This window comes from Sebastes fasciatus, chromosome 8 (assembly GCF_043250625.1).
Source record: "Sebastes fasciatus isolate fSebFas1 chromosome 8, fSebFas1.pri, whole genome shotgun sequence".
Taxonomy (NCBI): domain Eukaryota; kingdom Metazoa; phylum Chordata; class Actinopteri; order Perciformes; family Sebastidae; genus Sebastes; species Sebastes fasciatus.
The window spans coordinates 6,845,248-6,860,902 of NC_133802.1; the positions used below are offsets into that span (position 1 = coordinate 6,845,248).

General features: G+C 40.3%; 1 protein-coding gene across 5 annotated transcripts in view; it reads left to right on the top strand.

The window, feature by feature from the left end:
* The first annotated feature begins 1,289 nt into the window (after positions 1–1,289).
* LOC141772230 (solute carrier family 41 member 1-like) overlaps positions 1,290–15,655 on the top strand; it is a 36,883-nt gene continuing 22,517 nt past the window's right edge. Inside the window, exons 1-2 of one of the 5 annotated variants that reach the window (XM_074643006.1) lie at positions 1,290–1,446; positions 6,153–6,502. In XM_074643006.1, the coding sequence (XP_074499107.1) occupies positions 6,197–6,502 (306 nt within the window). In that variant the 5' untranslated portion in view covers positions 1,290–1,446; positions 6,153–6,196. Of the gene's footprint in view, positions 1,447–2,954; positions 3,309–6,152; positions 6,503–11,807; positions 11,950–11,986; positions 13,497–15,655 lie in introns of those variants that run through there. The other 4 variants (XM_074643004.1, XM_074643005.1, XM_074643008.1 and 1 more) reach the window with 4 other exon arrangements.

The window sequence follows — 15,655 nt, forward strand, 5'->3', positions numbered from 1 at the left end:
GAAGTTTCATGAGGCTGTGATTATTCTAGAGGTCACCAGAGGTCATTTTATACAGTGAGGTCAAGTTTTAAAAAATGGTCTCATTACAATGAAAGGGCTACTATGGGTTACTACTAACATCATCACACATGAATACAATTGGACTTATTGGATCCACAAGAGTCTCAGCTTTCCAGTGATATATATACAGTATAGTTTCAGCTTATGTTAACCACAGACCTTATTTCAGGCATCTACCCAAAAACCCATTCAGAAAACCCATTGACTTCGAGACGAGGGAACCGGAAATGCTAAAATACTAACTGATTTCCAGGTTTTGGGACTCATTCCTGTAGCACTCTATCCACCAAGGTATAGAAATGAATGGACCGAACACCTTGCTTATTATTGCTTACCTACATAACAAGAGGGAAAATGTCCTTTTGTACTGAATATCTTAAGAATAGCGAGGCATAATATAGCTATACAATACATTACACATTACTAGCTGAGTTATGAGTTACAACCAGCAGTTAGAGCAGCTAGATATCTGATATGTTTTCACTGTAGGAGTAAAAGGAGACATTCTCACTCTGTGGGGGATTGTATCCAGACAGAGACCACAAAAGAAACAACATCACTGTGACATAACCATGAAATGTCACAGCATGTGCACGGAGTGGTGTCATATCGCAAGCAACAGTGAGCTTCTACAAAGATCATCACACTGTTCTGTGTTACACATGCCGGTTAGTGGACGACAACAAATCAGACATGCCATGAATCCAATAGACATTTTTTGATAATAGATATTGAAATTCTACTTTTATTAAGTTAGTCAGTTACTAGTTGACTCAACAGAAAATATCCAAACAAGGTTTGACTTCAACCATCAACTTCAGTTAGCCTGTCTACTCTTTATAGACCTTTTCAAATGAGACCACATAAACAATCTAAATGGGCCCCTTTGCATTTCCTGTTGCAATGTTTGTTAATGCTGTAGCTGACAGGAAGTAAACTTGGACCAAAGCTGCTGCCCTAGCAACAGAAAAGGTCTATAACAAAAGCGTACTGTCATAAAATTCATTCCTTTCATGAATGAAGACGTGCAAGTGTTGTCTCTGCCTGCTGCTGTCACCAGTCCACCAGAGATGGAAAGAGACAGGAGGGGGATATCGTTATCTGCCAATGCCATGAAATTCAAGACGGTGCCCCATGAAGCATGCGCACTGGCTCACACACTACACACACACACACACACACGCACACACAGTGCGCTTAACGCACAAACATATGTACAAAAATGCACGGGCAAACGGAAAGCGGAACATACACACAGCCTTAATATAGACACCCATTTACACTCAAACACTTACACACAGCATAGCAAGCGTACACGCGGTTATTCTTGGGAGTTTGCATTCACCTCAGCTGAGTACTTCACCCTTACAAGCCCTGGAGACAAAGGTAAGGACGATACAAATACAGAAAATTGTCTCCACTGTTGTGCATTATAGTCTTAATTCAGTTTCGGTAGCCCAAGGAAGCCTAGCAGTAATGTTCTTTTCAACTCTAAGTTAATGAGTGTCTGTTGACTGAGCTCGTGTCTTCATTGTCAGCAATGCCTGTCACAGATTTTCTTTTTTAATTGCAGTAACAGAGCAGCAACCATGGCTATGCAGTGTAGGCAGCTTTAATTATAGATGTCTTAGACTTAAAAGTGGGCCAGTCAGCTGATTTCACTTTGCTTTCAGTAATACATACAATGGTTTCCCTAGTGGGGTCTGTGGACTACTAGGGGGGGGGGGGGGGGCAAAGAGTATAGAAGCAAATAACTAGCCTCTAGATGGCTGCGGTAGCGCTGCTGCCATTTTGGACTGAAAACGCCAATGAGTCTGTGGCCATGGATGTATAAAAAGACGTTTGTAAATCAGAGGATCTCTTTTTTTTAAGTAAATCAACTTGTTTTCCTCGGCATAATGAACATGCATCAGACCCTCGGGACTGCACCGCCCTGGACGCTTAAATGACATATCTGTTTCTGCCAGCTTCCTGCTAGCTGTAAGCGGCTGTAATAATGGATATACTGGCTGTAATTCATCACTTTTATCATCTTATAATACACCCATGGGCTGTATGCTGTAAGCCTGTACCGTGGTGGATGTATTAACGTCTCTGTTCCCAAACAACCGGCTATCGGCCAGTAGCTAGTAGCGCTAGTAGCATGACAAAAGCACAGGACACAGCCTCTTATACATCCATGTTCTGTGGTCTATTAGACATCTATTTTGGAGGTCTTTGTCATGAAAAGGTTTGAGATTACTCTCAAAATCTGTGTGCTGGATTTTTTCTTCCATTTACGTCCATCGCTCACTTAATGCTCCTCTGGGAAGCGGCCGGGCAAAAAGTTTAAAAAATAAATAAATAAGTAAGTAAATAGTAAGCATTTATAGTAATTGTATTGTTCAACACAGGCCATTTCGATAGAGACATTAAATATATGACAATTACAAGACGTTTTACTGGCGTCCGGTACTCGCTTTCAGTCCAAAATTGTGGAGGCGTAGCTCTGCTGCTGGGTGCTGACGATCAATATATCAATATATTGAGGTGGGGTCCCCAGCAAAATAATTCATCATGATTGTTTTTCACATGTTCTGATTCCGTCCCACTCATTGTGATTGTCACACAATCCATAATTCAGCTATCTAACAGTTAATATGATCAGTTCTGTCTGGGGGGGTCCTTGACATGAAAAAGTTTGGACCCCTTGGAGTTTATATTATTCAGTGAAAAACGTGCATATATCTTGCACTACTTAATAATAAAACACAATACTTGATTTAACATTCATTCCCAGTATTTCTCAGATCTCTGCAGCTGCTCACTCTCTCCACCGGGGGGCGGGGCAACACAGTTCAGTGTTCATCCAATCAGAAAGCGCCTAGTGGTGTAACCGTGGTTACCGGGGGCAGGCAGTGGCATTATGGTCTGTAGACATGGCAGCCTGCAGTGGAGGCGTGCATGTCAACAGAGGATTGTTGATTTTGTTGTTCTGATGAGTATCTAGTCGGACATTTCACCGGGATTTCCGGGAGTCTGCCGTCTATATTGTGCGTATAAATATCTATATTTGTGGTTTTAAGCAGCATCCTGTCGTTAATGTAGTCTCTGTGGATCGGATGGATCTGCTGGTTCATCAACACACCCATCATGTAAACAGATGAATGGGCTGCTGTCAGTCATCTAACGGGTTTTACAGCCTCGTATACACTCAGTGTGCAGAAGTCCTTCCTTCGCATGCAGGATAAAAGCAGCTATCGCATGAGGTAATTATCAGCTTTATTAGACTAAACGGTTCATTCTTGCAACTTGCATTTGAAATGCTATTAAACACAAAACAGTCACAGATGGTGGCCCAGTGTTTCTAATAATTTGCATTTGATCACTGCTAAAATGTTGTGGTATTTGTAAATGAGCATTTTTGTATGTAAGGATGGCATTAAATAATTTAGCAAGGATTTTTGCATTAAAGGTCCCATATCATGCTCATTTTCAGGTTCATGCTTGTATTTTGTGTTTCTACTAGAACATGTCTACAGGCTTTAATGTTAAAAAAACACATAATTTTTCTGATACCGTCTGTCTGAATATACCTGTATTCACCCTCTGTCTGAAACGCTCCGTTTTAGCGCATTTCAACGGAATTGCGTTGCTAGGCAACGTCTTGGGTCCATATTTACATCCTGTCGGCTGATGTCATTAACATACACTGCAACAGGAAATAAACTGGGACACATTTAGTATGTTTATGTTTAAAACCGTGTAATGGTCTAAATATTGTATATTTGTGACATCACAAATGGACAGAAATCCTAACGGCTTGTTTCAAACGCACAGTTTCTGAATACAGGCTGTGTGTATTTCTCCATGGATTGAGTGTTTTGATATTTTCACAGTATTTATATATCACTTAAACCTGCTTTATAATATAAAGGACATGAACATCTCACTTTTTACAATATGGGACCTTTAAGAGTTTTGTGAAAACTGAGTCAAAGCAATTGTAAAATAGTGTAATTTAATGAAGCAGTAATGTAGACAACAGGATAATTAGATCTACCTGTGGGAAAGGTGACGGCACATAACTGTAGCCTATATTGTATGAGAACCAGTGACACCACTGGATTTTTTTTTATGGAAATACAGAAAAGAATAGATCTCCTACTGTATGTTGGACAGTTACTATGGAGGACGGAACCTGCCAAAATAAATACATAAATAAATAAATTACTAGGTAAATGAATAAATATGTCATTAAATGTAGCAAAATATTAATTAATTGATACAAATGTGACGTTAATTGATATTTATGTTTTAACTGACTTCTTTATTTATCTATCTTTGTATTAATTATCTTATTTATTTAAAAAATAAAACAGAAGAGTAAATAAATAAGGGAATTAATACAAAGATAGATGAATAGAGATGCAAATTAAAACAGATATATCAATTTATGTCACATTTAATCATAAAAATGAATGGCTTCATTTATTTTTTAATATTTTTGCTACATTTAATGACATTTATTTATTTTGAGTCGTTTATTTATTTATTCTTATATTTTTTTATTTTGGCAGGTCCGGTCCTCCATAAGTTACCAGACTAATAAATGGAAAAGAAGAATGATAAATGGTCGCATTATTTGAAAATGTGATTGATGTGAATGGTTTACTTTTGGGTCGTGTGCTGGGGAGACTTATAGGCAAATCTTTCTAAGCTTTCATTTGAAGCTACTGTACATTTGACCTCTCATGTATGGAGACCTGCAACTGACAAAATGCAGTAAAAGGCTTTCAGACAGTTGAAAATGAAACTGAATAAAACATTAAGTAATGCAGGTAAATAATTAACATGGAATCTAAATAGTAATAATGTTATACTTTTCCCTAAACCTCCGGTCAATTGATCCTTAGTTTTCCTATTTGTACACAACACTGTGTGTATGTTAAACGTCTGATGTGCAGTGAAGCATGTAGCTAAACACTGAGCACCAGCCCTTTCAACCAGCTACCTAGCTGACTTTCATCATCAAACAACAATGTAATGTAATGTTAATCATTCATATACAGTGCACTGCTGAAGCTTCACTGTATAAACTCTTGTAGCAGTAGCTAAAGGGTTTTTTATGGAAGGCTAATGCTAGCTTCCTAAGCTGCAATTAGGTAGCTAAATATAAGAGTAAAATAGGTTTTTATGTAGTTGATCAACTGATTGTAAGTAAAGGAAATAATAAAAATGGATTTTTTACCAACTCATTGGAGGTTAAAGGAAAACTACAATGTTTTGTATTTCTTTTTACACTCCATTTTAACTGTATAACTGACTTTACTATTTCAAAGTTAACATGATAAGAACACGTTAATGCAAATTCGTTTTAACGCCACTAATTGGAAACTAGAAAACCTAAGGAATCCATTGGTACCAACCATGCCATCTACTCACAAAGGAGGTTAAATAATGCTACAAATTTACAGTAAATTTTGGCAAAGAAAAACTGGCATAGCCACTTTCAAAGGGGTCCCTTGACCTCTGACCTCAAGATATGTAAATGTGAATGGGTTCTATGGGTACCCACGAGTCTCCCCTTTACAGACATGCCCACTTTATAATAATCACATGCCGTTTTGGGGCAAGTCATAGTTAAGTCAGTACACTGACACACTGACAGCTGTTGTTGCCTGTTGGGCTGCAGTTTGCCATGTTATGATTTGAGCATATTTTTTATGCTAAACTCAGTACCTGTGAGAGTTTCTGGACAATATTTGTCATTGTATTGTGTTGTTAATTGATTTCCAGTAATAAATACATACATTTGCATAAAGCAGCATATTTGCCCACTGCCATGTTGATAAAAGTATTAAATACTTGTCAAATCACCCTTTAAGGTACATTTTGAACAAATCAAAATTGTGTGATTAATTGGCGATTAATCGTGATTAACTATGGACAATCATGTGATTAATCACGATTACATATTTTAATTGATTGACAGCTCTACTATTTATTCATGTTTTTGACTGGTAAGATAACCTTTTACTGCTATTTGTCAGTTTATGGGCTTAATACAACACCTGACCCACCAAATATCCCATTTTATTCTGTATCCCCAGATTAAGCCAACACCGCCCCACTCGTCACAGCCATCACCGCCATCATGCCCGGCGAGGATAAACCACCACAACAGACCCGCCAGAGGAAAAAGAGCAAAAAGTCCCGCTCAAAGGGGAAGAGCCCGGGTGAGAGTCCGAGTGCCCTCCTGGGAGGCACCATAGACGGCCAAGATGACCTCATCTTACCCCCGGTGCTCCAGCCTCCTAAAAAGCCGGCGGAGAAGCCGAAAGTGTCCGTTCCCAAAGTGGAGGAGGAGTCGTCCATTGCTATCTGTCTTCAGGTGGTTTTCCCATACCTGCTGGCTGGGATGGGCATGGTGATGGCTGGCATGGTGCTGGACGGTGTACAGGTGAGTGCACGAGGATGGTTTTGAGATAGTGAACTCACAGTGTCTGCAACACACCCGAATAGTGACAGTTTGATATGTAGATATTTGTTACATTCTTCAATAACTTGTGTGTCAAAGCTGTTATAATTCATTCTCAACCAGTAATGATGCTTTTAGGGTGTTGCATTTAACTGCCATTAATAAGTTACTAGTTTATTGACATTATGTGCCCATTTTTTGGCCCATTCAATTTCTGCTATTGTCTCGTCCTTGATTACCTGTCTTCATCATTGGCTAAACACAAGTCAAAGGTCTCTGTCCTGATCGGTTTCGTAGCAGTAGCTTGATGTTATCATGACAATTTTCAAAAACACTGATGGTTAACTCATCAGTACAACGATGTGATGTGAAACTGATTCATAAACATCAAAAATATAAGATAAAGATAGATAGATAGGTAGAGCTTCACCAGAGGGGACTGGTTGTACAGTGAGATGGGAGCAAGTAGGAAGGACTTCCTGTAGCGGTCCTCGTCACAGCGGAGCTGGATCAGTCTTTTACGTAAAGTGCTTTGCTGTTTGACCAGGAGGTCGTTAAGAGGATGTGATGGTGTTTTTCTATGACGCACAACAGTTTGTGCATCATACTCTTCTCCACCACCTCTAACGGCTCCAAGGTGTTTCCCAGAACAGAGCTGGCCTTACTGATGAGTTCATTCAGAGCGCTTCGAGTGGTATGAATGCAAGTCCATTAATCATGGAAAACTGGAGTGATTGTATTTATTCCCAATTTATTGAACCTCATGCAGACATGAAATGAGCCTTCTGTGCAGTGTAATACTGTATATGTGAAGTATGCACAGCCACTGTTTCATTTATATATATATATATAAATATATATAGTATTAACTATTTCGCTTGACTATCTGATCCCAGCGCATTGCCGTCCTTAATGCGATACGTTAGTTTGTAAAATTGATCAAATATTTGCTAAAATGCAGGCACAAGTTGGTCACAAGCAGCAGATGTCGGGACACATTCCCACTTCAAGTATGGAGAGATTGGTTATGAGCGCTTCCGTGTTGCTGGGAAACGAACAGTAAGATGGATAGATGGATGGTATAGATGGATAGTAATAGATCAATCAATTAAAATATTTAATAGCGATTAATCGCATGATTGTCCATAGTTAATCGTGATTAATCTCAAAGTAATCACACAGTTTTTATCAGTTCAAAATGTACCTTAAAGGGAGATTTGTCAAGTATTTAATACTCTTATCAACATGGGAGTGGGCAAATATGCTTGCTTTATGCAAATATATGTATATATTTATTATTTGAAATCAATTAACAATACGACGTAAAATGCGTTAAAGAAATTAGTGGCGTTTAAATGCATTTGCGTTAACGCGTTATTATCGCGTTAACTTTTACAGCCCTACTATAAAGGTAAATAAGGCATTGTGGTCTGAGTGTGATTTGAGAAATTCATTCAATCACAATACCAGGCAGGATCATTTGTATCAGGTCATATACAGTATTTGGATAATATCTTTTCAAGTTGCACATTTCGAAAAACACCGTAGCTCAGCTGTTGTTAAAGCTATCAAAAGGTTCTCTGTTCTGTGCCACCAGACAGCCCTCTCTATTTGTGTGTGGTCCCGTTGTGTCTTTATTCTGTACCAGGCGTCCCTGGTATTGGTCTGTAGGGAGGCTGGGCTGAGGGAAATCAGACACACTGCTGTCTGCTTTATGATTAGATGGTACCTCTTTCTGTCCTCCGCTGACAGACACACATCCATCCTGACGTGACTTATTCTCTTTGCTCCATCTATTGCTCATCAGTATTTCTTCCACCCGTCCTCTACAGTATCTGTTACCGTCCTGTGTCTGATGGAAGACAATTAGTCATGAGTGCTGTGTCTCAAAGCACAGGGGACGTAGAAGGACATGTAGAGTAGCATATCTGAATGGAGAGGAGATAAAGACAAGAGCACTTCGCTATCAGCAATTAGGATTGTTCCTGTAGCCTGGGATGGATGTGGATCTTGTCTAAATAGCCACTTCCTGTTGTCATAGCTTCAACTTATACCCCACGTTACATCCTACACCCTACACCATTGCTTTCCAAGTTATGGCTCATTCAGCTTTGCTAAGCTTGGGCTGCATCACACAGTTATGCAAATGGATTTCTGACGCCTCCATAACATTACTTGAAATGGACACTGTAGCCCGAAATCACCATTGAAATGTTGATCATCATCATAAGAAGCAAAATGTTGCACCCTTGATGTCTTCTGTAAAATGGGGTTTAGTGGTAGATTTATGAATGTGTTGTGTCCATACTTTGTCAGTCTCCCAGAAGCCGGGGCGTTCTATGCTGTAAATGTTGTGACAAATTTTTTTTATGCCAATCTGTTACAACACAGACCAAGACTGTGGGAGGGCCAAAGACTATGTTTATTATGTTTAATTTATTGCATACAAGTGATAAAGGAGAAGGCTTTGTCGGTGAAAGAGAGACAAAAAAACACAGTTTGTGCAGTTCAACAGGGTAGTGGCTAGAAGGGAGCCCACAAACTGGGGAAACTCTTGCGAGATTGTTAAGGTTAGGCATTGACCTACAATGGTTAAGGTTAGGCATTGACCGCCAATGGTTAAGGTTAGGCATTGATCTCCAATGGTTAAAGTTAGGCATTGACCTCCAATGGTTAAGGTTAGGCATTGGCCTCCAATGGTTAAGGTTAGGCATTGACCTCCAATGGTTAAGGTTAGGCATTGACCTCCAATGGTTAAAGTTAGGCATTGACCTCCAATGGTTAAGGTTAGGCATTGATCTCCAATGGTTAAGGTTAGGCATTGACCTCCAATGGTTAAAGTTAGGCATTGACCTCCAATGGTTAAGGTTAGGCATTGACCTCCAATGGTTAAGGTTAGGCATTGATCTCCAATGGTTAAGGTTAGGCATTGATCTCCAATGGTTAAGGTTAGGCATTGACTTCCAATGGTTAAGGTTAGGCATTGACCTCCAATGGTTAAGGTTAGGCATTGACCTCCTATGGTTAAGGTTAGGCATTGATCTCCAATGGTTAAAGTTAGGATTGGCCTCCAATGGTTAAGGTTAGGCATTGACTTCCAATGGTTAAGGTTAGGCATTGATCTCCAATGGTTAAAGTTAGGCATTGACCTCCAATGGTTAAGGTTAGGCATTGACCTCCAATGGTTAAGGTTAGGTATTGACCTCCAATGGTTAAGGTTAGGCATTGACCTTGAGTGGTTAAGGTTAGACATTGACCTTGAGTGGTTAAGGTTAGGCATTGACCTCCAATAGCTAAGGTTAGACATTGATCTCTAATAGTTAAGGTTAGGTATTGACCTCCAATGGTTAAGGTTAGGCATTGACCTTGAGTGGTTAAGGTTAGACATTGACCTTGAGTGGTTAAGGTTAGGCATTGACCTCCAATAGCTAAGGTTAGACATTGATCTCTAATAGTTAAGGTTAGGCATTGACCTCCAATGGTTAAGGTTAGGCATTGACCTCCAATGGTTAAGGTTAGGTATTGACCTCCAATGGTTAAGGTTAGGCATTGACCTCCAATGGTTAAGGTTATGCATTGACCTCCAATGGTTAAGGTTAGGCATTGACCTTGAATAGTTAAGGTTAGGCATTGATCTTGAATAGTTAAGGTTATGCATTGACCTCCAATGGTTAAAGTTAGGCATTGACCTCCAATGGTTAAGGTTAGACATTGACCTTGAGTGGTTAAGGTTAGGCATTGACCTCCAATGGTTAAGGTTAGGCATTGACCTTGAATAGTTAAGGTTAGGCATTGATCTTGAATAGTTAAGGTTATGCATTGACCTCCAATGGTTAAAGTTAGGCATTGACCTCCAATGGTTAAGGTTAGACATTGACCTTGAGTGGTTAAGGTTAGGCATTGACCTTCAATGGTTAAGGTTAGGCATTGACCTTGAATAGTTAAGGTTAGGCATTGACCTCCAATGGTTAAAGTTAGGCATGGACCTCCAATGGTTAAGGTTAGGCATTGACCTTGAGTGGGTAAGGTTAGGCATTGACCTCCAATAGTTAAGGTTAGACATTGATCTCTAATAGTTAAGGTTAGGCATTGACCTTGATTGGTTATGGTTTGCCATTGATCTCCAATAGTTAAGGTCAGGATAGTTTGTCGTTCAGCAAGTCGCGCGAGAGTTTTTTGCAGATTTCAGATCAGTTTCTGAAATTTGCGGGCTCCCTTCTAGATATGAGCGTTCAACGGTGCATCCATGCTGATGACATACGGCTCTTCTTGTATCCAATCAGATGGTGTGGTTGCTTGTATGGAATAAACAGCCAATAGGAAGATTAACTGCTAATATCAGTCTCACATGAACACTGGCGCTCTTTCTGCAGTTTAAAGGCTGGATGTGAAAGTTCTGTGTAGCAATTAGACCCAGCTGGTATTACCTGCTAGCTTTTCCAATCCATGATTTATTGCATTGTTATCAGATTAAACACACCATTTGATACAAATTTGAAACGCATGAAATTGGAAAAGTGTACAGCACGGTTGCTTACACAGTGAATGGGAAGTGTGGAAAGGACGTAGGCTGTGGGCATGTACCATTACTGGATTTAACATTGTAGACATGACCACTGACTATATGTGTAACAATTTGGCCACAAATTCACAGACTGACCATACACGGTCCAGCCATGTACTCGATTTTGACCGAATCTTGTTTTAACCTGTCTCCTGTGAGTCCCCAGACTTTGTGAAAGTGCAATACCAAATTGCTGGAGAAAGAAAAAGTAGGATATTTGTACCATATTTGAAGCTGACAAGATACATTGTGAAGTATATTTTTTATGGTTAAATAGTTTACTATAATACAACTTCATTTTCATCTCCATGCATTGATTTGATAAACACAAACGTTATTTGGAGTAAATATTCTTTTTCAAATGGAAACTATACCATATTGATAGTTTACAGAAATAAATTAGTCAAATGTTTCACCCCTAACAGTCTAGTGACGGAGTTTGATTCCTGGTGCGTCATGAGTGAAGGAAAAAAGTAAAATCAATTAAAAAGCAATTTCACTTTCATAAAGCTAGTGAAATTGGAATCAAATTAATGACTTGATATTAGGGCTGTCAATTGATTCAAATATTTAATTGCGATTTATTGCATGATTGTCCATTTTTTTAATCTGTTAAAATATACCTTAGAGGGGATTTTGTCAAGTATTTAAAGTGATTTGTAGATTCTGGTGACCTACAAAGTGTACCGGGGCCTGTGACAGGATCACAGTGCAAAACATGCAAATATAGCAGGTGGACCCGAGCTTGAGATGAACGGACTGAGAGAAAGAATGAGTCACGATGTGGAGAGAGAGAGGATGAGAGGGAGTAACGCAGCGAGACCGGCCGACGTAGAAAAGAGGGATGTCACATGGAAAGAGCGAGGTGGGATGAGAGGCAGACACGCAGCAAGAAATAGAGGGAGAGGGGAGGCGGTGAGCCGGCTGTTTCCCTCATGAGTTTGCATGTCGGGCAGCAGCGCAGACGGCCCTTCCTCTTTCTCTGCTACGTCACAGCAGAGCAGAGCGGAGGGAGCAGGACTACCCTGACGCTGACAGGAGGAAAGGAGCACTCCAGCCTGCCAGAAGCCGGCTGCTGCATCTTGTCAGTGGACCTCTTGAAAATCTTATTGACAATCACGAAGCTCTTTTTGTTTTCCACTTCACCCTCGTTGTGAGCCTGCTAAAACAGAGGAGGATATAAAGGAATCCTGCTGCTTTGTAACTCTTGAGACCTTTTGGACTATTCTTCATCTTCTTACCGCTGTCAATCATTCAGCTGTCATCTATCGTTTTCTGGACACAGCTGTGCCTTTTACACTGGAGGTCAAGCGGATTTCAGACTGGATCAAATGGACAGAGGACCAGATCCAACAAACACTAAAACTCCATTAAAAAAGACTTTGAACTACATCAAATGGATTCTGGAGTAGATCAGAGAAACCGGACTCAACCACTACTACTTTGAAATCTGAACTCTCCATTGTCAGGTTCATTCCCTCTAACCTGCGTGGATGTCAAAGCCATCTTACTAACCTTTACTTAAGAAGACAGACAGACTTTGACTGCAGATGTGGAGCATCTGAGCTCGTACGATCACAATATTCGTCACGTTGTGACCGATGAGTAAGAAGTGGTGTTAATGACTGTGTTCCCTAGTGGGGGTGACAAATGGATACCTCATCACTGCTGACTCACCACTGGGCCAAAGATGGCACGCTCCATTGCCCTCACGTTGGTGATAAAGCCTTTAGCTTTGATTTTGTCTGGGAAAACAGATAATCAATCGGAACAAATGGAAGTGACAGTCTCTTAACTTGTCTCACTTGATTTTCACTTCTGAACATCTGAACATCTGAAGACACGGCAGTAGCTGATGACCTTTTTTTTAAATTTTGCTCAGAGGTAAAAGGCTGGTCGTTTTACTCGTTCATTGTCGAGAAAGATTGAAGAAAAGTCATTTCCTCGTAATCCTTCGAGACTGTATCAACCGTGCGTTCACAAATCCTGTGTCTCTGTTCTTCAAACATTTTGCCCGTGCCCTTTTTTAAACATCAAGGACAACAGCATTGATTGGTTTCCTCTTCAGCACTCGCTCTGCTCACTTCGTAGGACAGGTGAAACTCAAACCAAGTTTATTTGGACACATCAGAAGCATTCACGCTTTGATTGCAGTTACACTCATCATGGGATAACTATACGTTGAACTGAAGTGCTGAAGTAACCCCCTCGTTCAACATGGTGGTGACTCGTCTGGAGCTGGAGCTACGCTACCAGGGCAAGAAGTTACGTGGCGTGACGTGGAAGTTGACTCGATCAGAACATGGTTTCCTACCAGAGAGCTCCTGGCTCATCGCCGCCCAGGTTATAGTGCCGTACCTGGTGTCGGGGCTCGGACTGGTCTCCGCCGGTATTGTTATGGACCTTATACAAGTATGAAAATCTAAGAAAAAGCATTTGTGGAATTATTTTTGAGAGCTTGATTGATAGATGGATGAATAGAGTTGGGTACCATCTGAAATGTCTCGATGCTAGTGCTAATACAATAACCGAGTATCCAAAACAATATTTTTTTTCATACCTGATACCTACAAATACAAACTAGTTTTCTACGAAATCCATTTTTTTCATTAAACAAAAGTAAGCCGGAGTTTTCAAATGTTAAATGCAACCCCAGATTACGTTCAGTGTAGGGCTGTCAATCGATTCAAATATTTAATCGTGATTAATTACACATTTTGTATCTGTTCAAAATGTATCTTAAAGGGAGATTTGTCAAGTATTTAATACTCTTATTAACATGGGATAAAGTTTAGAAAGTTTTAGAGTGGGAAAATATGCTTAGTTTATTCAAATGTATGTATATATTTATTATTAGAAATCAGTTAACAACCCAAAACAATGACAGATATTGTCCAGAAACCCTCGTGAGTACCCATAGACTCCATTTTCATTCTCATATCTTGAGGTCAGAGGTCAAGGGACCCCTTTTGAAAATGTCCATGCCAGTTTTTCTCGCCATAATGTAGCATAAGTTTGGAGCGATATTTAGCCTCCTTCTCCGCAAGTTCTGATATGGTTGGTACCAATGGATTCTTTAGATTTTCTAGTCTCATATGATGCCAGTATCTTCACTTTAGCTTCAAAACTGAGCCCGCTGCAGCCTAAAAATCGCAAGTTGCGTTAAAGAAATTAGTGGCGCTAAAACTATTTTGCGTTACCGCGTTACTGTCGCATTAACTTTTCGATGGCCCTACTACAACTACGAACTAGTTTTCTACGAAATCCATTTTTTTCATTAAACAAAAGATGTCAGAGTTTTCAAATGTTAAATGCTGTCACAAACTTCAATCACCTCAAATCAGACAAAAACGTAGATCTTGGATGATTATGCAAAACCCCAAACTAGTTCAGGGACTTTTTTTTTTCTCCAATGCAAACGTTTTTTTAAAGCTTGCTCTCTACAATATCTGCGCGTGGCAAATACAGTATGTTAAAGTTAAGGAAAGGTTATGGTTATGGCAAATTTGCCACGGCTAAGGCATTGTTATGGCTAAGCAACTAAAACACTTGCTTAAGGTTAGGGTCGTTAATTGCTCTGCGCTCATAGAGCGGTTACAGCTGATAACACCATCCCGACCGACGGCGTCGTTGCGGAAGTGTAGCGCCCTATCCTCAGGTTCCCCCACCCCCCAAGGTAAACACTGTTGGCTTTGTCAGCACTGTTGCCATTAGCCCCTTTCACTCAGATATTCCACAATACTGTCGTAAAAAAGATGCGCCGTTACGGCAGTTTTGCGTTTTCACACTGAACGAGACAACGGCAACATAATGCTGCCCCGGTGTGTGATAGCACGCCGGCATCGTGGGAGCAACATTCCCGCCTTGAACAGGCAACGTTAGCAACGTTAGCTGCTTGCTACTGCATCAGCTGTCTCCTTGGACCGATGTTGTCGGCGCTCGGACCCTAAAAATGGTTGATTAAATTGGTGGACGGAATCATTTTGGAATAAATGCACAGGTGGAGGGAAGATGGAGGGCAGTGTTTCCTTACAAACAGACAGATAAGTGGATGGATCGATGCAGCTGGATGGAAGCAGCTTCTGCATGCACAGTAGTTTTAACAGTCCTGCTTCCCAACTGACGGGGCTGCTCGCTGTTCAGCAAGAACCTTGTGTACCGTCCACCTTTCTGAGCTCTCCAAATCAGATTTAGCTGTGGGGAGGGAGCGGAGAGCCTCGGGATAAAAGCGGACAATTAATTTAATAAATGGTAGGAGGATGAAAGAACAGAGGCCAGAGAGAGAGAGGGAGTAGAAACTTTGATATCTTAGAATCAAAGTATTCTGTATTACAGAGAAATGCAGTCAAAGAAAGCCAACATTTCTTCCATTAGTGTAAGCCTCATATTTTGCTTGAACTGTTCTGAACATAACTAAGTGTACATGATGATAAGTATTGAAGGGAGCCTCTGTAAGAATCAGAAATTGTTTGTTAACAGCGACACCTGTTGCCGTTAAAGTCAACAACAGTTACCGTCCTGTTGCTTGTGCTCGCACTATGTAACGTTAGATGCGAGCGAGCATCGGTCAA